General features: G+C 40.5%; 1 protein-coding gene across 2 annotated transcripts in view; it reads left to right on the top strand.

The window, feature by feature from the left end:
• DGKB (diacylglycerol kinase beta) overlaps positions 1-27,583 on the top strand; it is a 1,755,973-nt gene that overhangs the window by 261,913 nt on the left and 1,466,477 nt on the right. For both annotated transcript variants that reach the window (XM_078663763.1, XM_078663762.1), the window contains exon 3: positions 16,201-16,277. In XM_078663763.1, coding sequence (XP_078519889.1) covers positions 16,201-16,277 — 77 coding nt within the window. The remainder of the gene's footprint in view (positions 1-16,200; positions 16,278-27,583) is intronic.

Here is a 27,583-nt window from a genome sequence, read left to right as displayed (position 1 = left end):
AAGTAGTGAGTCGTATCCACATCTTTTTGTTACCAAACTAGTTGAGAATTCTTTACCGCAAGTTAAAAACAGAGTATTGAAAGTCGAGAGTACTTGGCAAGCTAATACCCCGTCTCAGATGCTCCAGATGCTACAATATCACCAGAATAGAATCAGGGAAGAGCAAGAACACGAAAGGAGACGTATGAAAGACACGAAAATGAAAGTACTAGTTGCACAGTCCGTTCCACAAGATAGTCAGAAGAGGGGTCCGAATCAGACTAGTCATTCCACAGCTCCTGTTAAAGGGACCTGCAATTACTGTAAACAGCCAGGTCATTATATAAACGAATGTGCAGTTCTGAAACACAACATAGCTACAGGTAAGACAAAAGAGAGACCACGTCCTCCTAGACAAGAACAAGTTCCGCAGAATTCTCAGCCACTGCAGAACGCACAACAGACAGTTACAGTACCGCAGCCTATAGCTGCCACGCAACACGTTACACAACAGATGTACCAGTACGCACAGTCAGATTATCCAGAATATCAGCAGTATTCATGAAACAGCCTAGAGAGGGAGGTTGGCTTGCCTCTCATCGAGATTCCTGTAGATCAAGAGGGTCCCTATGTACATAGTCAAGTATTAGGGAAAGACAGAAAGTTTCTGATTGATACAGGGGCAAGTAGGACTACCATCAGTCATGACGAGGTTCCAGGGGCTCCACTCTCAGGCTCAAGAAACGTTTCCCTGGGATTTTCAGGAAAGCCTATTGTTAACGAAATATCGAAACCAGTTTCCCTAGAAGTTGGTCCATTGTCCCGAACTACAGACTTGTTACTTACGAAATCCTGTCCTGAAAATTTACTAGGTATTAAAACATTGAAAGAATTAGGAGCGGTAATATGTTGTTCTCCCGAAGGTGTGAGATTGTTTTTACGTGATTTTAAAGGTCATTATGTGTTACGTGATTTTGATCCAAGATTACTGAATGTACCACAGCATTTATGGGCGCAAGGTCCAACTGATGTAGGTTGTATGCACATTACACCCTATCGTGTCACTCTGAAACAAGGTGTTGTATTACCACGAATCCGACAGTACAAATTGCCACCTGAGGCTGTAGCAGCCTTATCGAAAATTATTGACGAGCTCATTGCTCAAGGAGTGGTTGTAGAAACTGACTCCAATGTATGTAATTCTCCTATCATTCCGATTCTTAAACGTACTGATCCAAATGCACCTCCAGTTTATCGATTAGTGATTGACCTTCGAGAACTTAATAAATGTATCATTCCCCAGTATCCTGTGGTTCCAGATATCTCTTCCCTATTGACAGCCATTGATTCTGAAGCAGAATTCTTTACTGTTATTGATCTCAAGAACGCATTCTTTAGTGTCCCCATTCATCCAGACAGCCAGTTCCTTTTCGGATTCTGTTTAAATGGAAGAAGCTATAAATTCACACGAGCTCCTCAAGGTTTCACAGAAAGTCCTAGCATTTACAGTCAAGCACTTAAAAGACAACTAGACAGTATTCACATGCCAACTGACACTGCCCTGCTCCAGTATGTCGATGATCTATTAATCACAGCCCGTACAGAACGTGACTGCGAACGTGCGTCACTTACAGTCTTGTATTTTCTGGCCGAGATGGGACACAAGGTGTCCCCTTCGAAGTTGCAATTCTGTGTCCAGCAAGTGGTATACCTTGGACACTTACTGTCCAAGAGGGGTAGACAGTTGACACCAGACCGTATCCAGTTAATAGCACATCTTCCACAGCCCAAGACACAGAAGGAGGTACGAGCTTTTATCGGCCTCACTTCTTACTGCAGACAATGGATTCCTCAGTATGCATATCTAGCCAAACCACTGATACAGTTAACGACACAGGAGGCAGCAACATCGACTGTCCTCCCTTGGACCCATGAACATACACTTGTTTTTAACGAGTTAAAGAAAGCTTTATGTAATGCACCTGTGTTAGCGACACCGAATTACAGTAAGCCTTTTACACTTTTTGACCGTGATGGTACAGCATTATCTGTCCTCACGCAAGATCAAGCAGGACAACACAAGCCTTGTGCTTATTTTTCTAGCACATTAGATCCAGTAGCCCAGGCTCTGCCTGCGTGCATCAAGTCAGTTGCAGCCACAGCTCTAGCTATCAGACAAAGTGATTCCATAGTGTTAGGACACTCCCTGACAGTACAAGTTCCACACTCCGTGGAAGTTCTTTTAAACCGAACACAGACTCAGCACTTGACAATTGCACGATTAACAGGTTATGAACTGACACTGTTTCAGCCACACATAGAAATCAGACGCTGCAATATTTTAAATCCTGCTACACTGTTACCTTCGATTACATCGAACCCTGCCACACATGACTGTGTGGAAGTTATCGACATCATGACGAAGCCAAGACAAGACTTGACAGACATTGCATTACCTGATCCCGACCTGACACTTTATGTGGATGGTTCATGTATGAGAACAAGTACAGGAGAACTAGTAGCCGCGTATGCAGTGACTACTGAAACTGAAGTTATAGAAACACATCGTATTGACATCCTGTCTGCTCAAGCAGCAGAGCTCATCGCTCTGACCCAAGCTTGCATACGAGCTAAGAACTTGAAAGTAAACATATACACAGATTCACGTTATGCATTCGGAGTCGTACACGACTTTGGAGTACTCTGGCAAGAAAGAGGTTTCATGACCTCTCATGGGGCCAAGATTCAGCATGGCCCCCTCATTCAAGCTCTGTTAGAAGCAATACATTTACCGAATGCCATAGCCATTATGAAGTGCAAAGCACATACGAAAGCTACTGACACCATTTCCCAAGGTAACGATCTAGCAGATCGAACAGCCAAACTTACAGCTCAGACTCCAGACATTCCAGTTAACACGACAAAGACAGATATTCTAGATCAGACTACTTGTATGACAGTTAAGGACCCTACACGAGATGTACCAGACATACAGTCACATGCTATTCCCGACGAAATCAAGAAATGGTCTGAACAAGGAGGGGTCCAGACAGATCAAGGATGGTTGACAAAGGGAAAAGCCACATGGTTTCTCCCCGACTCTATGGTTCAAGTCATTATTAACACCGCACATAGTCCAGCACATTTAGGAGAAAAAGCCATGTTAGACAGCATCCAGAATATTTGGTTTAACAAGCATTTACGAGCAGCAGCCAAACAGAAAGTACGTACCTGTATGATATGTTGTCAGTTCAATCCAGGTAAAGGTGTTCCGGTGGAACAAGGTGGATTCCATCCTCCTGACCACCCTTTTGAAGTCCTCCAGATGGATTATATTCAGATGGATCGATGCCGAGGTTTCAAGTATGTCCTCGTAGTAGTATGCGCTTTGTCCAGATGGACAGAAGCATATCCAGTCCCAGATTACACTGCCGCGACCACTGCCAGGCAGTTGGTTCGTGAGTTTTTTCCCCGCTATTGTTTGCCCAGGGTCGTGTATTCAGATAACGGCCAGCCATTCTCATCCGAACTCATGAAACAAGTATCTCTTCTGTTAGGGTACCAGTGGAAGTTCCATTGTGTACGACACCCCGAGGCAGCTGGCCTCGTCGAGAGACATAATCAGACTCTGAAAATCCGCATTGCCAAGGTTTGCGCAGAAAAAGGCGTAGATTGGATGGTAGCACTGCCAGTCGCCCTTTTTTACATGAGAATGGTCGCTCACTCCCGTTCAGGTCTGTCCCCTTTCGAGGTTGTTTTCGGTCGTCCCCCGAACATGTGGGGTACACCAATGCCACGTAAAATTACAGATGTTGACAGTAATATGCTGACAGATTACCTGGCTTCCTTGATGTCTGCACTACTCTCTTGTCGTTCACAGGTCGCTGCTGCCTTTCCAGACAACACCCAAGTGAAACCACACGAGGTCGTTCCAGGCGATTTAGTATTGATCCGGAATTTTGATCGTTCAAGTCCGCTGGAGCCCCGCTGGAAAGAACCCAAGCTCGTTTTGATGACCACAAGGACAGCGATCAAAGTGGAGGGCCGCAAAGGCTGGATCCACTCCAGTCACGTTAAACGATTTCATGGACTCCGTCCAAAGACTTTTTTCAAGGACTGCCCCGTTCTCAAGGACTGCCCAGATACTGACTCTAAACTCCCCCTGTTAGAGAAAACTCCGCAGCAGGAGTATAAAATAAAACTGAGGTCTAGCAAGTCAGACAGTTTAATTGTTTAAGTCCCTCTCGGGTGAAGCGGTTAGACAGGTTCCTGACATGTATGAGATAGACCCCCATAGTGAGAGAGTTAGTCGAAACTCCAAGAAAATACGTTATTGTAAAAATGTGCGCAGTCGATGCGTAATTACGTTATTGTTTATGTTATTTCTGAGTCTTACGGTTACATGCATAAGTTATGTTTTACATGTATATTTTCCTCCTATTGATTCACATGTACATTTGTCTTCTAATGATACAGTAGAGCACACTTTTAGTGATCTACCTCCTCACGAGTTATCCTACAGACTTGCCATGCGCAACAATACTTTTATCCGAATGTTACACTATTCACACCAGACCAGCAATGCCACTAATTGTTGGGTGTGTGGTCGACTCCCCCCTTTCCAGACACCGAAGGGAGTTCTGCCACTCTTTCCCTATCCGTTTTCACATAATGGTTCGTGTGGAGCATGGTTTACGATAACGTCATCCACAGACGATAAGTCCCTTTTGAATAGAACATGTTTCCCAGACAAGGAAGGACTTTCCCATAGAACAGGGTTAGATCTAGAAAATGAAGTATATGATCTAGGTAATTATTCCTCGAATTTCATGGTTTTGAATGTTCAGTCCGAGACTACTCCAGATTTGCCTGCTATTACAGTCCTACCAGTGAAAGGCGAATTATGTGTCAGAAAGAATGGTTCAGTACATCTAGGACATAGTGATTGTACTACTGTGGTCGAGTATAGTGACAGTGGGAAATCTAATTTCAAAGCCTCACGCCATTCGTATTTTGTATGTGGTCAGACCGCATATGTACGTCTGCCCCTCGATTGGGATGGAACATGTTACATTGCCTTCCTACTGCCACCAGTTTTTCTAGCCCCATCCGATTATCACAGAAACACACATCTAGTACACGTTAGACATAGAAGGGAGACTGAGACCCCAATTGTCGATCAAACTGAAACTGCCTTAGAACAGTATCAAGACTTCAATAAAGGTTTCTTTTTCTTCATAGGTCCTGTCCAGAATAGTAAGCTAATACGTAGGTTAACCAGAACCCTTGAAGCAGTAGTGAATGAGACTACTTCCGCTCTAGGTAACTTAACGGAAGAACAATCTGCTATGAGATTTGTCGTGCTTCAAAATCGCCTCGTCCTTGACGTCATACTGGCCGATAGGGGCGGAGCTTGTAGAGTCATCGGATCTAGTTGTTGCATTTTTATTCCTAATAACGCACCATCTGTTTATTCAGCTATAACCAGACTTCACAAAATAGCCCATCAGTAACACCAGAATCCAGGCACCTGGACATGGTCCGGTTGGCTCTGGAATATAATATCTGCCTGGGGATGGAAAGTATTGTCATTCCTAGGAATAGTAGTAATGATCATATTCAGTTATTGCCTATGTTTACAATGTGGCCCTGCGATTTGCGGCTTGTGCGCTACCTCTTGTATTCCTAGTCCTAAGTCCCATTCCAAGAAGATTCGAGACGAGCAAATGATGCTCTATGAACAGATAGATGGTATCATGAATATTGATGTTTCCTGAAGGAAACGTAGGGAAGAAGGAGGGAATGAGGAAAATTGAATTTTGCCCTGTCATGTGTCCCTACGTGTTCCCCATTATATGTTATATGTGCATGATCGATATGCATATGTTCCCCCTTGACCGAATAAAAACGCAATTATAGTTGTGTCCAACGTTAGTATGTCAGTTTCCAGTCCTCGTGAAAGCAACGAGTATTAGGCCTATGTTGCCAACGTTTTACATTGTGCACGTTAATTCATCGAGTTGTCCCCGTTTCTAGGCCTCATAAGGGCCCGGACCCCAGATTCAAGCTCCAGTCTCCTGAAACCACTCCGAGGAGCGATGCAGCCCCTCCCGCATCCCTGACCCTTTGCTTACTTTCTGCCAAACAGCGCGGTGCCCGGCCTGGCCTGCCTGCCTGTCTGCCAAGAATATGTTATGCCTCTAGTTATCAGTTCAGCTCCCCGGCTTCACATTCCTAAGCTAACGAACCGCATAAACGTCTTCATCTATAGTCTAGTCTTCCTGTCCCCATGCAAGAGAATTACTGAATTAATATCCATAGAAGATTCATAGCACACGCAATACATGTAGAATATATGCATGCACCAGCCTTAGTGTCAAGTAGTCTTTGCCCTGATAACTTTTAGATTCTATCAACATGTACTCCAAACACCAGATACCAGATATGCTATAGGTACATGTCGTCCTGACATGCCAGACTTTAGTCTCCTCTTCTAGTGCAGAAGTCAGAGCCCCCAGCTCTCCCTAGTTACACGTCATGGCCCGTTTGCGCGCACCAGTAGGTTAAAGGTTCCAGCTGCCCAGGTAGCCCCCTCCATGTATCCACCCATTTATGACACTTCTGTGACGTTTTCATCACATGTCTACGTGCACGCCCTGTGCACGCCTTCTTTGTATGCCCCTATGTTCTTATCTTACGTTTGTCACTTGTTACGCCTACTGTATGCAATGTAATTGTAATGTTTTCCTATATATACTATGTAATGTTAATGAGACGTTGCAGCTGCCATTCCATTTCATTGCATGCCACTTTATGGTCTGTAGGCTCGAGCCATCCGATTAAAACCATTCTGCCTCAGATTCCACGGATCCTGCCTCTTATTTATTGAGCTATCTGTTTTGGTTAATGCATAGAAAAATAGTACCGGTAATTAATTATTTATTTACCACACCCTGGGTAAGTAGTTTAGACACACAGCAGTGGATCACTGTACATGTTGAAAGACAAGCATAAAGTTAACAAGTAATGCACATGTATGAAAAGGTTCATTCAGAGGCATTGCTGGTTTAGTGAGGTTGGGGAATGTGACTATGAGATTTTCTAACAGTCACGCTAGCGAACCCAACTAAAGGCTGCATTTATTATTTTTTAGTGTGGGCTTACGTGCAATGCTAAGTGATGCAAATGACGGTGTCAATTAAAATATCTTCTTTGTTGAAAACTTGAGCTGTTCACAGCTCTAAAAGGCTTTGCATTAACTGAGCAACAGTGGCTGCTAAGAGCCAGGAATTGTATCAACACGCATAGAATGTACACAAATCAAAATTAAACTAAAATAATTTGATGCAGCTTTGCATAGAATTGTAGCACAAAATGAAACCATGTACAAATAAGAGAAAAGCACACAAAATATTTAGCCATAACATACAATTTTCACAAAGTCAAATATGCAGTGCAACTTACACTTGAATGTATGCTTTCATGTAACAATCTGTAAAGAAGGGTGTAACTTGATTACAGATTTTGCACAAATTCCTTTTTGAGACATTGGGACATCAGACCTTAATCGGTGTTAATTATTTTCTTTGTTGTTTATGGTCCTGCTATGTATGTGTGTATGTGGGTATGGGAGGGGGTGGTGTGGAGTTTGGTATAAACACATCATACATTTGAATTCTCTGATGGAGGCACTCACATGACTTTTCTGGCATTTAGCCAAATATATGTCTTAAAAGGAGTGGAAAAATCTGACATTTTGAGGGATGGTCACCAGTTCTTGGAAACAAAACGTGACATCCAATGGAGACACTTCTATACTTCCATACTGATAGGTAGTCACTGCACCCAACTACCATGCGATAATGCTTTTTTTAGGGGGGGGAAACCCAATAATTCCCTTGAAGCTATGCCCCTTGATTATTTGACAGTCCTATTGGGTAATATGGTCATTTGAAATACCCACTATTGATCCTTATTGCATAACTAAAATAATGGCTGTTTGCAAGTAATGGCAGTAGGCTTGGCACTTACTACAAACCTATATATTGATTGATATTGATATTGTTGATTTTAGGACACAGCTGTACTTTGATTCCAATCCTGTTCTCAATCTATGTCTGTGACAGCACAAGCCATGTAAATATAGTATCTTAATACAGAAACCTTGGTGTGTTTTTTAACAGTCAGTTATCTTTGCTCCCTTTAACAGCAGCAATTGGAATTGTGACCATGTCCACCACGAATAGACTTAGGTGCTTAATGCCAACTATAAACAACGTTCACTTCTATCTTCTAGTGAAGGATTCTAAGACATAAATTGTGCTGATGCACTGATATGGGGCTGCAGCATGGTTCCTCATGGGATTTTCATTGTAGGAAAGCAGTGTGCTGAAGGTGAATACTGTGCGTATCGAGGCAGTTTCTGAACTGTGCCAAGATCAAATCTTGGGTTATGACACTCAAGAAAAAAATGTCTGTGTTGTGAGAGTCTGAATGAAATAGAAAATACCTTACTGTCAGTAATTAAGGAAGCCAGGTATGGGGCACGTCATAGTTGTCTAAGTAAGATCCTTGACTGGTGGCTGAGCTGTGTTTCCATTCTTTGCATTGAACTCTGGGGTGAAACTCAATAACAACTAGAAGTATTGTGAAACAGATACTTGGACTATGAGCTTGATATTATGTATGTTGTGGAGAAAACACCATATAACAGCTATGAGAGGTATTCAGTCCTGACATTGTGACACCATATTTGAAGCTACCTATTAAGCCCAATGGCAGGAGGACTATCATATCTGTCCAATTTGTGTATTGACCCTCATGGCACTGAGCGGCACAGATTCTGCGATGAAAAATAGAATTGGCAAAGTAGATTTATTTATTTATTTACTTGAGTTTTATATAGCGCTGGCTAGACCCAGAGGTATCATACAACAATGATTAGGTCTACTGCATCAGCTTTACTTCAGTGTTCTGCATTCAAATGATTGTGAAAGAGATATATCACACTTCTTTTAGTTATAGGCATATGGACTTTTCATTCACTGTTATCAGCATCAATTTGACCTGAATGTTCACTATTCTTTTTGTCACACACAGCCCCAATGGTAATTACGCTGTGTTTTATTCTTTGGCACGTTTGCCAATCAGAGTACTGAACTTGAGTTTCTTCTATGGTTCCGAACTAAGCCCCTGACGAAGGGCAACATCCCCAAATAGGGCATATGAATATAAGTAAAATGAAATGTATGTCATCAGGTGAGAATCGCCGTTATGCATGATTAACAAATGACACAATCAAAGAAAATTTGACAACTCAATAAAGTCAATTGAAAAGAATTTACTAAGAAGCAAATAATTTATTTACAAGTCTTTATCGAGTGCAAGTTGGAGACGCCCCTCATGTCGCAAGGACAGCGCTTTTAGATATTGTTTCATCCTCATACTCAGGAGGATTAACCAATCTGCACCACCTAACTCTTTCAACTGCTGTGAAACGTATACCTACGAGTACGCTTACATATCCAATTGCTGGTCCTTACTTTACCCTGGTCACACAGTTGGACCTTGGAAACAGATTTTTGTTTTTGCCAATCCATATTATGATGGTGCCTACTGTGGGTACAATGCTTCCCCAAGCATAGTGATTGTTGTTATTGCACTGTGCAGAACATTTTAATGGTGCTTCCATTACAATGGCCCTGGTATATCAATGCAATTCTTGCCCTTTTCGGGCCATCCGTTGCATGGGGATGTCAGCCTCTGGTATTCTGCCAGCCCCAATAAAATAGTGGTGATCCTTTCCAAAATTGGGGAGATCCATGACCTCAGTTGGTGATCTATGAACATGCAAGGCAGAATCCATAATTGTATAACAGTAATACATATAAGTACTAGACTACAAATATACATAGGGGTGTGGGCACAGAACATACATTAATTAAAATAAAAAATAAAATGTTCGTGAGGAAACACAGTTTCTGTCTTGAAATGCTAAGATTTTGTGTGGAATAATCAAGTACTCTTTGGGAAAAAAAGCTAACATTTGATAGCAAAATGGGATTATTTTGACAAATGAGAAACTGCTTTTTAGGACAAAATGAATGCCTTTGCAAGCGTATATTTAAAGCTGATGATTGGAAAATTATATGTATCTCGGTCATGCAACCAAAGCTGCAAGCTGTCTTCTGCCCAAACCTAAAATGTTCCTATAAAGTGAGCAATATCACTGCTGTACGAGAACGTAAAATCTCTCTTAGCTCGTCTCTATACTAATTGAGGCAGAAAGGTTTGTTTATTTCTGTTTTTAACTTCTCCACCCCATCCATTCCAAGTAATTCGCAATAAAAGGAATTGAAATGTAGTAGTGTAAATGGATGCAATGTTAACCACATCGATGCTATGCATTTTCCCGTTGTGTGCTGGAAACAACAAAAACACATGTTCCATGACGAGCTGGGCTCGTCATCAGCATAGCAGGAGGCTACCTCATGACGAGCCCAGCTCGTCATGAGCGTGGAAGGGGTTAAATGGCATGCCGTGTGAAATTGCATTTTTCAGAACTTCCTGTGTTACTTAATGTTTTTTGACAATTTCTTATTGAGGAAACACCATTTGTAGTGGATTGGTCTTTACCGGCACAGGAAGAGGGTGGGAGAGAAATGCATTGGCTGAGTAACTGACACCTCACAAGCAAGTCTAGGCATGCCCTCCTCATGGTGAAAAAGGGGAGCAGGAAGACCTCTGGCCTTTGTTACCCCATGATTTCTTTAAAGTCTCAGAAGAAAGGAACACATTTTGCAGGTGCAGTTAGGGGTGGCTTGTGGTCCTGTTGAAAGTTTTGAAAAATTTAATTTCATCATCTTGGAAAATCCCAGGAAGCTCTGCAGACGGTGTACCAGGCTGTGGACTGCTCCCACAAGGTGTTGATTTTGGTGTGAAGGAGCAGGGCCATAGCCATGGGTGAGCATGTGGGGGCCAGGCTAGCCTATAATAAAATGTGCCCCCACCAAATGATCCGCAAACTGGCACAGTATCTTCAAAAGAAGGTGTTTAATAAAACAAAATGCATTAACCTCTGAGTGCATATAATGTAAACCTAAATGCACACTATCTGTTCTTCGTGAATGCTTCCCCTGGTTTTCAATTAATCTCATGGAAGATAGCAGGGTTTAGGAAGAATGTTAGCGACTCAGAGTGGAACGAGTATATAGAATAGAGCGATATTTGTCTTTTGCAGGAAACTTGGGCGCTAAATACCCTGCATAGAGTAGGATAAAGAACATTTAATGTTGATGCAGTTTCCGCTGCCAGAGGTTGGCCCTCGGGGGGGCTTGTAATCTGGGTAAAAGTAACACTTGAGATCAGAATATCAGAATATCAATACTAAATATTAACTGAATGGACATACTCGGACTGAGAATAATTATGAAAGAAGGAAGGGTGCTATACTTATTTAATGTGTAAAATAGATAATGTCCCTTATCAAAAGAATCACAGATAGTAGAAAAGTTGGACTCCTTCTTAAACTGAATGGAGGAAAAACCAAGTATAATATTAGGTGGTGATCTGAACTGTAATTATGAGCCAATTACAGGGTTTGGAGATATTTTTGAAGTTGAGGATAGGGCTTATAATATCCCCATATTACATAACATCGTTCCTGCCCATTGTACTGTATTGGCAGTTCAAATTTTGAGGCTGACAGCCACGCATGGATTAAGAGCATGCAATGGTCAATTACCATCAGACAGATTTAAAGGCCCCTACTTTCCTAAGGAATAACTCCCAACGTAAAATTGATTTTGTCATGGTTTCTCTTGATATCTGGTCCTATGTAACTGACTTTGAGATTATGCCTAGGATTGAGAGCGACCATCGTCCACTTCAATTGCTATTTTCTACCAGTCCAATGTAAATTTAAAAAATGATGTAGTTAACTTAGCCAATGCAACCAACAATGTCATATTAACTAGCAACAATCATCGTTCACTAAAATGGGCCCAGATATTGGAGCAAGGCGAAGTGCTAGCGGAAATTTATAGATCATTAGTTGACACGTTTACTAGATACCTAAGCATACCACCTGATGGGAGTACTTTTGTAGATTTACACAATGGGTTCTTTAAATCATTAATACCATTGGTAACTAAAATGCCAAAAAAGATCACCCAAAATGTAAATAATATGCCAAGTAGGAAACCCTGATATGGCAAGGATTGCAGCAATGGCAAGGCTAGACTACTACAAGCTATAAAAAATAAGGTACCTGCTGAGATTAAGGAGTTTAGAAAAGAATACAAGAAGATACAAGAGAAGGCGAGAACAAATTGGGACGAGGAAAGTTGGGCTGAATTGCTAATGGCAGCTAAGAATAAGGATCAAGTGGGGTTCTGGATATTGGTGGCGAAGGGGAACCACACGAGAGGGGTGGTTGTTTTCGGTGTGAAGGAGCAGGGCCATAGCCAATGGTGAGCATGTGGGGGCCAGGCTAGCCTATATTAAAATGTGCCCCCACCAAATGATCCGCAAACTGTCAGAGTATCTTCAAAAGAAGGTGTTTAATAAAACAAAATGCATTAACCTCTGAATGCATATAATGTAAACCTAAATGCACACTATCTGTTCTTCGTAGATGCTTCAGGTAACTCTCCCTCCAAGCTGCTAAGATCGTTTTCAGAGATCCACTAATGTTGGGCTCAGTTTCTACCTGTCACTAGTGAAAGAAAAGAATGAAGGGCAATAGAGGCACTGGTTAAAAAAAATATTCACACACAAATTGGTCTGATGTGTTTTAATGCCCAACTTGCATTTGTAATGACCTTTTTGGGTTATTGACCTTTTCGGGTTATTTTTTTCCCCTAGTGAAACACCTTGAAAAAAACGCCATCCTATTTCCGGGGGTGTTCCTGTCCCATTTCCCTAAAAGAACGAGATTTTCTTCTGCCTTTTTACCGAAGCAAGTCACAGATTATTTCCAGGTGAAATGAGTTAGCAAAACAGTTGCAAAGATTAATAAAGATGTGAGTTCACAACTTTCCCTGGTATCTAGATGCTCAGCTACCTATTCTCTGTCTGAACCTGCCAGAGAGTGTATTCTTGAGCAGCAGTATTATGTGATTTGGAGTGATATTATGCCTAAGTAATGGATTTACCAGTGCAAGGTCACCATTTGTGAGTGCTGTGCACATGGAAATCAAGCAATTTGCCCATGTAAGCTGAACTTACATGTTCATGCAGCGTTGAAAATTGAGACTATGGAGTCCTTAGAAACAGTTTGGTACCAAGTGCTACATGGTTAATTGAACATTTATATTACTTCTAACCAGTGCCATAGAGGCCAAGGAATATATGGTTATGATGTCAGTCATTCCATCCCCTCTTTTGGTCTTTGATTAAACTAATGGGCAGAGAGCATGGTAGGGGAAAATGACAGCAGGGCTGCTATTACGTTTTAAGAGAAATTACAAGAACAGGCTGGGCTAATATGATTGTGGGTGCATTACCAGTCCTTTTAAGCCCGACGTCTGTAGTTTTAAATGGACAGTATCAGTACTTCTCAGCAAGGACAATAACACTGTTTCTCAGCAGGGTTCAAGCGCCTTTTAAAGGACCACTGTACTTTTAATAATAAAGCACTTGTTTCAGTCATAGCTGAGAGGCCAAGAATTCAAAGGCATTAGCTGAACTCCCCTCTCATCTTTCACCTAATGAATGACAAATAAGAGGTTGCAGCATGACAAAATTGCACAGTTTTGTGGGGCATCAAGTTATGTGGCTCTTATGCCAGCAATTTTCAGATTTTCATTACCTTTCTCAGTTCTGATACATGTCTGGCAGTCGCTATGCAAACCATAGATGCCTTTCACAAACATTGTGCCTCAGACACTCCCCAGATTTCAGTAATGCTTAGTTCTTTGATTTGCCTTTTCTGCTGGAGCAGAATCACCACAAGCCAGATGTCACTTAAATTTGACTGACATTGTTCCAACATTCAGCATTTCCAGGGACACCAGTCCTGAGATCTTTATGTTATTTTAGAGAGCCAGAGTGTATTCATGGTAAGATAGTTTGTATGGTTGATGGCCCTCCTGGAAAGGTCTGCTCATACCTACAAAGCTGTAGTTTGAATCTGAAAATGGCCATTTCACAAAGGGCTGCTATACAGGAATGTCTATCAAGACGTATTTATTATATAGATACCTCTTCGAGGGTCCCCACTCAAGGATTAATCTCTTTAAACTAAATATTGTGGGAAGAATAATCAGGGCATATGGAGCTAAATTCAGTTGTATTAGAATTGACCTCCCAAGACAAACCGTGAGGAGTCACGCCAGCAACGATTGCCGGCTCCGTGAAGATTAGGAGTGGCGCAATAGTGGGATTCTGCAGACCGATGTGGTACTCCTCTCGGTTTGAAGTTGGAAGCTCCTACGAACTGGGAGAGCCACAGCGCCAACGTAATTCCTTTTGGCCCCTATCCAGAACCTGAATTCACCCCTTTAGCCGCTCTGCATTACCTCTGGCTTCATTCTATCCACCAAACGCGCCTTCTTGGCATATGAGGATCTGAATTATTAGGCATTCAATCTATGTCCTGATGATGATCAGATTATTCCGATGCTGGATCAAAATTCCGTCGACACTCTGGAACGCCTTGTACACCAAAAACCTTTTTTTACTAAACTGTAAAGGTGTATTATGCGACTTGTTTTTCTTGTTTTTCTTGATTTTCTTGACACTGTTTATTCTTATGCACAACAAACCGAAAAGCTTTGCCTGAGCCTCCTGTTTGTCTTTGACTTTTCCCCTTTGTTTTCTATTCTATTGGCTAAGTAGAGCACAGGCTTGTGTCCCACTTGATGCATTGTTGTGTAAATTTCCCTGCAAATCACTAAAAAGTAAATATTACACCTCGGTCCGGCTGGACATGTCCACATAATATAGTAACGACTGTGTCCATATTTATTGCTCGCGTATTTCCCTTTTCCAGGGACCACTGCTGCTTAAAAGAATTAACTCCCAAGGTCCCTGGTTGACTTTTTTTGGGGTTTTTGGATTCCCTTGTTGTTTGAAAATATACTAGGATTAAACAATGACATTCAATGGTACTTTCAGCTCCTGTGCAGCTACAGGCATGATAGAATTTGAGAGTGTTATGTTATGTAGATTTGCGCATTAATCACCCGAGAGGGTATTCATCCAGGCGCCTCTTGCAGTGGAGAACATGCTAATGGTATGTGTGCATTATGCATAGTGGGTATGATAGCAGTTGATGTATTTTAAAATTGAGACTCCACTGCCTGTTGCAGCACACAAAGACATAACATGCTCGAACACCCTCTATACCATATGAGAAACCCATCCTGCCCTGTGCTGTGAGCCCAGTGTAATCTACCGTTGCTAGTATAGGGTTGCACTGTATGATGTTCTACCTGAATGTCATTATCACACTATCTCTGACATAATATCCCAGTGTGGCCTACAAAGATATTGCTCCGTTGGAATTAATATTCGAAAATCTACACCCACACAGAGGATGTTTTTGTAAACAATATTTGATTAACAATATATATGCCAGAGGATATTACTGCATCGGATATTATGACATACAGCTGCCTAGAACTGCATCCTACTCAATAAAAATAGATGTTCACAACAACAGCCCACACACCCACAAAACAGGCTCACACACTGCTAGAACAACCCACACCGAGCTACAAAACTGGTCCACGCACTGACATAACAGACAGACCCAGCTGGCACTGCCAGATTGCCCTGCAGGCCAGTCCAACCCTGTAAAACAAGCCCATGTACAAATTGTGCAGATCCTTTCTCTAGCAGCCAGGGCAGGAGATCATATTTAAATAGTTTCTCAAAAAGAGACATGGTGGATTTGTAAGCTGTACAGCCTGTCATCCAGCAAAGCAATAAAATATGCTTCCTTTCGTAAAACTGGTAAGTGTCTTAAAATGAGTGTATAGCAAATGCATATTAGAGATTTGACAGTGATTGCCCCCGTAATAAAGCAGGTGGAGATTTACAAGTTTTGTATAATTTAAAATTGGATTAAACATTTAGATATGTTGTATGTTTATGACTTTATGATATGCTTCTTGCAAACTGCATACATTACATATTTCATTTACTTCAGGGATACAGAGATTTGAGAGGCACTAAAGCAGCATTTAGTATAACTGTGTATTTTTCTTCTTTTCATAGACTCAACAAAGAAAGTTAAAGATGTTCTAGAAGAATTCCATGGAAATGGTGTTCTTGCAAAATATAACCCCGAAGAGGTATTGATTTTTTTAATTAAATATGTCAGATAATATCAAAAGGTGTTTCTAACCTGGTGATTAATAACACATGAAACCATGACTCAATGCGCTTATATAGTTTAATACATATTTATATAAAAGTATGAATAGTGGGCATTAGAGAATTGGATGGTTAGGGTACTTGAATCATTTCTGAATATGACTCACTGATCGGTGCATTGATCATAGATGGTTTCTTTCAGTTTTGCTCATTCTAGGCTATCAGTCCCTTTAATTTAGATGATGTTCTCCACGTCATACTTTGTTACAAGTCAGCTTTATTCTGAAGATTGTTGTCTAATCTGACTTCCCTAACCAGGAGAAGATCAACGAGAATGTTCACAATATTTTTGTAGACCATATCTGTAGTTAAAAAAGCATTGGAAAATCCAATAGGTCGAGACTATGCTTGTTTTTAGTCATGCTGTACAGCAGCATGGTTGCTGTGCAGCAAGATTGAAAGTACATTTTAGGAAGTGCTATGACACAGATAATACTCGCTTCTTTAAGTTTCGAGCATCAATCTTTGAAGGCTCGATAATAAACACAATTGAGGGAGGGGTTGCGCCTTTTACAGTTCTCATTTACACCATAAATAGGACAGACACATGAAAAGAGACACAAACAGTATCAATAAATGTGTTTTCTGAATGCCGAAGCTGAAGCCACATTTGCTTACGCACAAAATAACCCAGTCCCAGCAACCCTAAGTATTCAGCATTCTAGCTCCCAAAGCCTTTTCTTACTACAGAGGAAAAGGAGAGGGACAGGATACTAAAGTGAATGCAGAGAAAGACTAACCAGAGCACCATCAGCCAGGCACAACTCTCTGCCATATTGTAGACTGCTGTCACAGCACAAACACTCTCAGTGGCTGTCAGTAAACCCCTCCCCTTCCAGACGCCGACATCAGGCACTGCCCTTACCTACACTAAAAACCAAGGACAGCGAAAAACAACACACTGAACGCAACGCTCTGCTCCCACTAACCTTGACATCTTCTTATTAGTTGCAAGCCCAGAAGTGCAGCTGTGCTAACAAGCGGGTGCCAGAGCAGAGGCTCTTCACCACTACATGTGGGGTGCAAATGATAACCCTCTTCAAAACCTAATGTGAAACTAGCAATGACACAGGTGGGGGGAATCAGCGATGACATGAGTAGGGAAAGAAAGGGTGGCTTGGCATCTATGTGGGTGGGAGGATGGAAAAGAATAATAATGTACCTCAATCCCAAGGCGAGAAGCAGAAGGACATTAATAAAAACAACAAGCAATCAGTACTTGGTCCATGGTTCACGGAAGAGAGAACCAAGCAAAGGGAAAGTGAAAGCGGTATGCGCTGATGAATCAGGAATAAACAAATAAAAATGACAATGAAGCCAACCAATATTAAGTAATGGTCAGACTCTAATCCTTTTATCATTTCTTTTAAAAATAACAAAGATTTGTCTAGTGGCAGTGAATGTGCTATCTCAGGTGAGATGAAAAAAAGAGATTAAGCACAGGCAAAGCAAGGAGGTGTGTCAATACAAAGCAGGCTAAGCAACACAAATGTGACAGGTAATTCTCTTCCTCTTTAGATCTTGCAGGTTAAAGCGCACAACAACAAACAAATGTCACACGTATACATGCACACACACACACACACACATGCACACATGCATACACATATACACAAACCATAAATCATCAAACTGATTCTGAAAGGGCAATTAGAAAGCCATAGACTTCTTTTGTTAAGCTGACTTAAGTTTTGGCTAACAGAACTGTCCATCAGTGCTTGATTTCAGTTCAGTTCAAATGTGAACCCTTCTACAAGTAGTTCACACCTGTGTTAGCTTGTATTCCTTTATTTGTTTTTATTATTCTTCTGGAGGCCTATACCCTTCTCCCTAATTCACCAGTATAGCAGGTGGACCCCATTCCATCTGACAAACACAATGTGCTACCTGGCCCCTGCTTGCTCATATTTTGTCTTTGCCATTGCATGTTTAATTGCAGCACCGGTAAAGCAGAAATAGGAGTTAGCCAGTGTTTCTTACTTCTTTTTTATGGATTGGAAACTGAAACTTGAACATACTCCACCCTCCCTCTCAAAAGCCACTTGCACATTCCATAGAATCTAATGCAGCTTGGCGCTCCTTTGTTATACAGCCTTAGCAGTGATTCCTATGGTTGCAAAGGGCATGTAAGAATATGTTTCGTTTTCATAAAAGGAGTTTTGGAAAGTGGAGTATTAGTAGTGATAAGTAGTGGCTCACCCCTAGTAATAAGACCCCATGCACAACAAAATGGTCAGTCAAGGTCTTAATAAATTATTCCCTTGCTCAACCCGACGCAGCTGGCAATGAGCATGCAGGCGTAATTTATGAGCAGGTGTGTAAAGCATTTAAAAACAGCAATACAATAAATGAGTCGGACACAACACACAATAAAAATCCAACTCCATATTATAACAATATGTTAAATTTGTATGAACAAATTGCCACCAAAACAACAAAAATACAATGTAGGGAACCGGAGATATGAAATTGCAGTGAATAAACACTTTCTAGTACTTAGAAACCTATAGCGTGTGGGCTCCGTTAACCTGTAGCATGCAGGGAGTTTACTCCTTTATCTTCCTTGAAGCAAGGCAACATCCTTAGGTCCTGTAGCTCCCACTGTGCAGCAGGTGCAGTCCTTCAGAGTGCAGTCCTTTTGGGTGCAGGCCAGGGTTCCTGCTGGGCAGTCCTACTTCTCCTTACAGTTTCAGGCAGCAGATCTGAGTTGCTTGGCAACTCTTCCATATTTATGCTGTGGTTCTGGGCGTAAAGCAGAGGGCACCCCTGACCAATGGGATGCAGGGTGTCACCCAGGTGTATGACCAGTTACTTTAAAGTGTGGCACATTCTTGTCCCAGAAAACACCATTCTCTAAAAATCAAATAAGGGGGAATTCTCTCCTTGTAGGTAAGACCAGGCTAAGTCAACCGACTGCCATGGCTAAGATTACTGGACACTCTGCTTCCATCCCTCTCTAATCTAATCTAATTACAGGGGCTCCTGTGTGTCTGGGGTGGCAGGATGTTGGGGTGAGCCTGTGTGGTCCTAAGGTGTCCTTCTCCCTTTGAGGACCAGTTTGGCCACCTGCCTCCCTTCTGCCTTCTGCTTCTGCAATTTCAGTTCTCCTCCCACAGGAAACAGATTGTTTCTCTGGCAGGCTACTTCACACCTCATTCGCCAATCGGGAGAGAGCAGATGGAAGGCTGGGTTTTGGCTTACAGAAAGGAAAGTTAAAATACTTATTTTCTATGATTGTTATTATAAATCTAACAGTGATAAATTGTTGGATTTATCATAACTATCAGGTTATGTCCTTGAATGATATTTTGAACCCATTCCTAGCAATATTTATATTTAAATAAAATATTCCAATGTTACCCTATGGAGCTAATTATCTACAATGGGGACATTTCTAAATGGTCAATACAGAGGTCAGCGCACTGCTGCTGAATATTGCTAGTGCATTGGAAGCCCCTGACGTACCAGGATAGGCGAGTGGAGAAGTGTAGGTCGCAGGCCTTCAATGCACTAGAAATATTCAGCAGCAGTTGGGGATACTGCTGATTGTCACAAAGTATGGGTGGTCTTAACATATCTTCTATAACAACAGGTATTTTTACTGCTGTGGAATACCTACATCACTTTAAAGTTGTTCGGTAGGCTTATCACCCACCTGTTTTCTGCACCAGATGAAGTACTGTGGACCAAGTCAGGACCAATAGGCGTGAAACATGTTGACCTAATTACAATTTTTTGCACTTATAGCTACTAGGGAACACTATGCCCCATTGGTAGCTTGAACTGAGTTGTTTGGTTCTTTTAATCCTGTCAGGAGAACCTACACATTAAAACAGTTTTTTGGTATTTCCTAGATGGTTTTAGTCTTTACCCATTTCATTTTTGACCACCCTACACACCAATTATACCCTCACACATTCACCTCTTCATCAAATGGCTAAATCAATAACAGATCTCCACAAAAGGGACCCTTTGTAGGGCCCGTAGGCATTGCACTGCCGGACAGATGAGAAGCAATGCCCAATGATGAAGCATGACCTCCTTAGGGATGTGTTAGGGCATCAAGAAGTATTCTGTAGGGTTCCCTCCCATACTCCCCTTTTGGGGATATTGTCTGTCTATTGTCCTCTTTCTTTAGCCTTTCCATTCTGTAGGAATGGAAAGTAACTCCCCAGTTGACATTACAATTATCTTTCATGACTCCCAATACCAGCATCGTCAGGTACACGTCGTAGAAGCAGAAGCTTTACATCAGTTAGCAAATTTGAACATGAAGAGCTGTGACACAGGAGGCGTAAGAAAAGAGGTGTGAGATGCTTCATGATGTGGGTAGAAGGCAGGCTGTGGCAACTCTTATTCTTCACTGTGAATGTTTACACACAATCTCTCTGCTTTTTGAAAGCACTCCAATACCATGGATGTATTGAGCATCCTGTGTGTTGGTCATTATACATTTGGACTTGATGGACATAGTGCATTACCCCATAAGACTCACGCTTTAATCAAGTAATTTTAGTTCATCTTTCAAACATCATCTACTTATAAAATATTCACTACTCAAGTATCTTGTGATATATCAGGCCCGGGGCAAAATTATCTGATCTGCCCAGGTGCATCAGAAGTATTTCATGTAATATTAAATCATTTTGCCCTTCCACAATCCCACAGTTATTTATATTACCTCTGCTACCACCAGTACACATGCTGTTGGAATATAAACATGATGTTCTCCCGGCCAATGAGAAATGCTTTAAGATGGAACTAATAATCCAAAATGGGGCCAATAATAGCAGAGGCATAGCTTAGTCGCCATGATTGGGGGGGTGAGCCTCAGAGCTCCGAAGAATCACGATGGGACATCTTGTTAAAACACTTTATATGAGAAGTAGGACTTGAGGGGGGCTTAAGGGGCAGTGCCCATTGTTAGGGGTTCACAATATACTCAAAACATAGGAGAGAGACAATGTGTGTCTTTGTTAGTGTTTGCATGTAAAAGTCCCAGGTGAAATCCGATAGACACTTAACATTATCCAAATAAAAGTACTTGTACCCATCTGTTTACTACAGAATACATTTCGTATGGGGATTAAAAACAGCAAACACCTCACAGCCACCCCTGGAGCTATGCCACTGAGTATTAGTGCTATAAACAGCAACCCATCAAGCTTCTTTTAAAGACAGAAGAGGGGCAATGGGAGGAGGAATGTTGTAGATCGTCATACAGTCGCCTATAAAAAGCTTTTAAAACATAACCAAGCAAATATTTAAAAAACCTCAGTAATATTAAATAAGAAAGGTATTATGGAACAATTATCTGGTTTCGTTATTAAGTGGAAAACATAATCATGAGTTCAAATACGTCTCTATATATTTCTCCTGGACAGCCTCAAATTATTAAAAACAACCCGTCATCTAATTTGATGGCTGACAAAGGAACGTATATACTGTCCTACATTAAAGCTATTGCTATTCTGGTTTATATTACTGACTCTTGTATAGTGCAATATCCACAGTTTCTAGTTGCACCATGTTGCTGAGTGCAGGGTATTAGCATAGTGATGGGTTGGCTAAAAAAAATGGTGCTCCCAGAGGGGAATAGATATTGTGACCTTCAGGCACAACCCATGTCTGTGCTCACACCCCTATTCAAGTAGCATTGCTTATTATGAGAGTGTAGATCTCTCTCTGTCTGTATGTGTTGTTAACCTTTTGTGGAGAATACATTAGTTTTTTAAGTTTTATTTTTCACACTGTAGCCGAAAGAAGCTAACATTTAACGTTACACAAAGTGATAAAACAACTTGCTGCGTCAAATGGTGTGAACAAGAATATGCCATAATTACTCAAATATAGTGCATTCCTGCTCTCTCCATGCGCTGGTGCACTGAGTGCAACCTTTCATCAATGCAAGCACCATTGAACCATAGTGTAAGAGTGTTGGTGTTACTACAGGATTGTCTTTGGGAATGCTTGTGAGGATTGTTTTTGTGCTGTAAGGTGTCCCTTCCTGCACATAAACAATCATCAGAGGCATGTTCCTCTTTCTATGTGTGCTGCACACTGCAGCACACATAGAAAGAGTACATAATGAGGGAAAATAAACATAATTCTCCCCATTACACCTCTGTTGGGATGGCGTAGTATTTTGTCACATTCACAGGATTACTACTCTTAGTAAATCTGGGAAGGCACCAAAACAAATGGGTGAATGCATGGAATGAAACACCTTACTAACACAGAGAAATGCAAAGGTAGGGATTGTCACTGCCTTGCGTTACTCTGGATTTACTAAGACACACAGACCCACTTAAGGTGATTTTGTGTGGCTTAGTAAATTTCACTTAAGCCCTTGCGCTACCTTGCGTTGCCTTGCCTTGATGCAATGACAATACAAAGGCTCCGAAGTTCAACCCTTTGCCTACTGTTGCACGGACTGGAGTGGGAATAGTAAATCTTACCCCTCCCAAATCCAATGCTGTCCTTAATGCTGCAAAGACTGGAGTTGGAATTCTAAATATTACTCTTCTGAGGTTCAATGCTTTCCCTACTGTTGCACAGACTGGAGAGTGGGAATAGTAGATCTTACCCAACAAAGTCCAACACCTTCCTTACTGTTGCACAGACTGGAGTGGGAAAGTAAATCTTATCCCTCCAAAATCCAATACTTTCCCTTCTGTTGCACTGTTTGGAGTGGGAAAAATACATGTAACCCCTCTGAAGTACTACACTTTCTCTACTTTTGATTAAACTGGAGTAGGAATAGTATATCTGTTATTTTCAGACTCCAATACTTTTCCTAATATTGGCTAAATATATGTAATATTAAGATTTGTTTATAATTTGAATTTTATATTGTTTGTTTATATGTTTTTTTTCAAATGATTACAATATTTTTGGTAATTGTCTTTTCTAGTTTTTTGTAATTTTTTATATTTCATTTGTATGGTACTTTACTTAATGTTTTGGAATTGAATTGTTCATATTGTGTGTGTGTGAGTGATTGTGCGTGTGTATATATATATTCACTGAAAAAACCATAGGTTTCAGGAGTTATATAGTTAGGAATTCGATTTTAAAAAACCTTTGAAATTCACTCAAAAAACTATAAGTTTTAGTGGTGTTATAGTTAGCTGGACATTTTACTCATACAAAACCAATGAAATTGCTCCTATATAGTTAGTTGTACTAACTATATTTCGCGCACCCGCAATCCACTGCTGATGATGTCACATATTAGATCATTCATGACATGGTCAGTGACATCACTGATGACATCTCAAATGACATCACTGATGACATCACTGATGACATCATCCAGTGAATGTAGTTTGCTTCGTTATTTAAATATGCATTATATATATAGCAATTTACATTGAAGAATGAGTGGATATATATCAATAAATATTTGGAAGGAGGATGTAGTAGCAGTGTAATTGACTGTTTACTTGACCAATTTATAATGTCTCACTAAATATAGTGGATAGTGACTAAACTGTGTGAATATCTGTATCACTTTGTCAGTTGTTGTGTAAACTGATTCTACAGTTGGTTATTAGCTATGTGAAAGTCTATATTAGTTATTGATTAGTTAACTGAGTATTTGTACGGGAGTGTGAAAGTGTGTGTGGTTCGGTGGGGGGTGTGTGACTGTCCAAAGATGTGTGAATAGTTGATTCAGTAGATATATGAAGTTAAAACGACATGTTCTAACAGTTTGGGTGAGGGAATCTCTTTATGGGTGTGGTGATGAGCAAATATATTTCTCAAAGGTACAGGTCCAACAAACTAGAAAAATAAAAGGCAGTGTATGTGTCAGTTGTTGTATATAAATAAGTATACATAAGACACAATGATTGTGTGAGTGACTGTATGGATAACTGTATACTTGTAATAATGATTTTATAATTCACTAATTATGACTTACTATCTAAATGAATAGAAGAAGTGGTGTTTGTATAAGTGTTTTGCTAAGTAAATATGTAAGTATAATCCATTGTTTGCATAAGTGAGTAGGATGACTTCATATGTGAATAGGATGCGTGCTGTTGTTTAATGTCGATATAGATGTATAAGTATTTTTGATAGTGTTCTATTGTTCATTGACAGCATGTATGAGTGAATCCATAGGTAAGTGGTTAGATGTGTGTATACATCTATGAATCACTGAGTGGATTTTTAGATACTTGTATTGCTGTGACAATGGATTTAAATATGATACTCTGTATTTTACAAACAGTGATGAAAAATTGTAATAGTGTATGAAAAGGTGTATGTGATTGTCACGTGGATGATGTCATCAGTGATGTCATTTGAGATGTCATCAGTGATGTCACTGACCATGTCATGAATGATCTAATATGTGACATCATCAGCAGTGGATTGCGGGTGCGCGAAATATAGTTAGTACAACTAACTATATAGGAACAATTTCATTGGTTTTGTATGAGTAAAATGTCCAGCTAACTATAACACCACTAAAACTTATAGTTTTTTGAGTGAATTTCAAAGGTTTTTTAAAAACGAATTCCTAACTATATAACTCCTGAAACCTATGGTTTTTTCAGTGAATTTCAAAGGATTTTTTAAATGCTAATTCCTAACTATATAAGGCCTGAAACCTATGGTTTTTTCAGTGAATTTCAAAGGTTTTTTAAATGCTGATTCCTAACTATATAAGGCCTGAAACCTATGGTTTTTTCAGTGAATTTCAAAGGTTTTTTAAATGCTAATTCCTAACTATAACTGGTGTGTAACCTATGGTTTTTTCAGTGAATATATTTATATATAAAATTTCTATGGCAAAATGAAACCCCTCATTTTGTTCCTTTTCAAATTAAATGTATTAAGTGTTACCACTTTATTCCAATCAAGATGACTTCAGGTGTGCCATACTTTTGTCATAAGTAAGACTGTTAGCGTTCTAGTTGTTCTTTAGAACACTCTGGGACATTCTGTCATTGGGCTATAGTTGGGCTACATCTGGCTGATATTTGGGCTACATTTGGGCTCTTTTGTCTCTGGTGGCCATCTTGGGAGACTGCGTATCAGAATTTTTTTAATGAAATATAAGAGGATTTGAGAAGTCACTCAGATTGTGCCCTAATTTTTCTTTCTTCAGCACTAATCATAATTTCTATGGCAAAATGAACCCCCTCATTTTGTTCCTTTGCAAATTAAATGTTTTAAGTGTTAACACTTTATTCCAATCAAGATGACTTCAGGTGTGCCATACCTTTGTCATAAGTAAGACTGTTAGCGCTCTAGTTGTTCTTTAGAACACTCTGGGACATTCTGTCATTGGGCTATAGTTGGGCTACATCTGGCTGATATTTGGGCTACATTTGTTTTTTTTTGTGTCTGGTGGCCATCTTTGGGCTACATTGGGCTACATTGGGCTACATTAGGCTACATTTGGGCTCTAACATATATATAGCCCAATGTAGCCCAATATATATTTTTCAAAGTTAATTTTCGTAAAAACCACTGGAGCACATATCTTGAGACATAGCAAAGGCACATCGGGCTACAAGTCCCTACAATTTTGCCAAGTTTGGTGGAAAACAATTCAGCCGTTCGGGCTAAAAGTGAGTCCAACTGCCCTATGGAAATTAACATGGGGAAAACACGTTTTGGGCCCCCCTTTTATCTCGGCCCCCGCTTGATGAAACCCCCCCAAACTTTCAGGGAAGGAGCGGAGCGCTGCGAGGCAAAGTTAAGGAAATTTTCAGGAAGATTCCCCAACCAGCGCCAAAGTTATTCCCAATAGAATGTTGCGATTTCCCTATGGAAAACAATCCTAACTATATACATATATACAGATGTATATATATATATATACATGTACACACTCAACCGGCGTGTTCCTCCCTTCGGTCGCGGAAAAGAACAACACAGGAGCCGTGGCCTCTGTTCGTGGTGCAGTTTATTTCAGACAGAACGTCCTACGCGTTTCGGAGTGAAACTACTCCTTCATCACGGGACGAAATCTACAGCTGCCCGAGCCAACTTTGCCAGAAAATTGGTAAGACGTTCAGTAGTAGAATTATTGCAGATTTATAAAGCTAAATGTGTCGCAACTGCTATGTACGCGCAGGCGTCTGGGGTTATGCTGATATTCAGCCCCTACAGTTAATTGAGAATGCCTTCTTTAGATACCTTCTGGTTGTCCCAAGGAGTACATCCACTTATATTTGTCACGCTGAACTACTGAACTACTGATGCCACATATATCTGACCTAATAAAGACTCAACCAATTTTATTATGGCATAAGATTTGGACAATTACTAACACCAGTTTTAACCAGGATATTTTGATTGTTTAAACTTACAACAGGCATACTGTATTCCTTAGTTAAACTTTATTAAAAGGTTTGTGCTACACCTTGGACACCCGGAATACTTTGAAAACCTGTAATTACAATCTCAAGGAAAATCTTGAAAATGTACTGTTTAAAGCTCCTGGAGATAAACAGACTCTTGATTGACATTTTAAAGCCAATGGTACTGCAGAATCAAAAATTAATAATGACCTACAATATACAACCGTATTTGATATTTGTTATTGGGGCTTATGACAGAATGATGTTGACCCGTTTTCGATTGGGGAACTTTCATAGGATGATAAGCTCTCCAGACATGAATGACTGGTCTAGCACCATGTCCTTGTGCCCATGTGATGACGTGTCCTTGCAATCTACTATGCACATGCTACTATTTTGTACATTTTATTCTGTCCCAAGAAAGCGGTGGATTTTACCTATTTTAAGGAGTTTAGGCTTGAGACAATGCTGCCCAGTGTTTTTAACATTACAACTTTTAGAGGATGAAATGTTTGTGAGACCCCTAGCTTTGTATCTGAAAAAAGTAATTAGATATAGAAAAACTATGTGATATATGAACTTGGCAAATAAAGTGCTTTTTATACATTCCCACTACTCTGTGTCAGTGATCCCACCAATAACTTACGCAGGGACCTGTTCTCTTGTTGGCCATACCAGAAAAAACATCCTTTTACACTCCTTTTAGAGATGTTTTACCATTAGCCTCTGTCATTTTCATCTCTACTTGGGGCAGAATTTACTTAACTAATGACATGAAAACATCACACTCTTTTCTCACACATCTTACCTTCAAAGACGCAAGGCAGCTCAATTTCTACCTAGACCATATGTATTAATTTGTGAATTTGGAATTTGTGACTGAATCATTATGCATTGTAACAATG

This window comes from Lissotriton helveticus, chromosome 10, assembly GCF_964261635.1.
Source record: "Lissotriton helveticus chromosome 10, aLisHel1.1, whole genome shotgun sequence".
Classification (NCBI taxonomy): Eukaryota; Metazoa; Chordata; class Amphibia; order Caudata; family Salamandridae; genus Lissotriton; species Lissotriton helveticus.
This window is presented reverse-complemented; position numbering and strand designations above follow the sequence as displayed.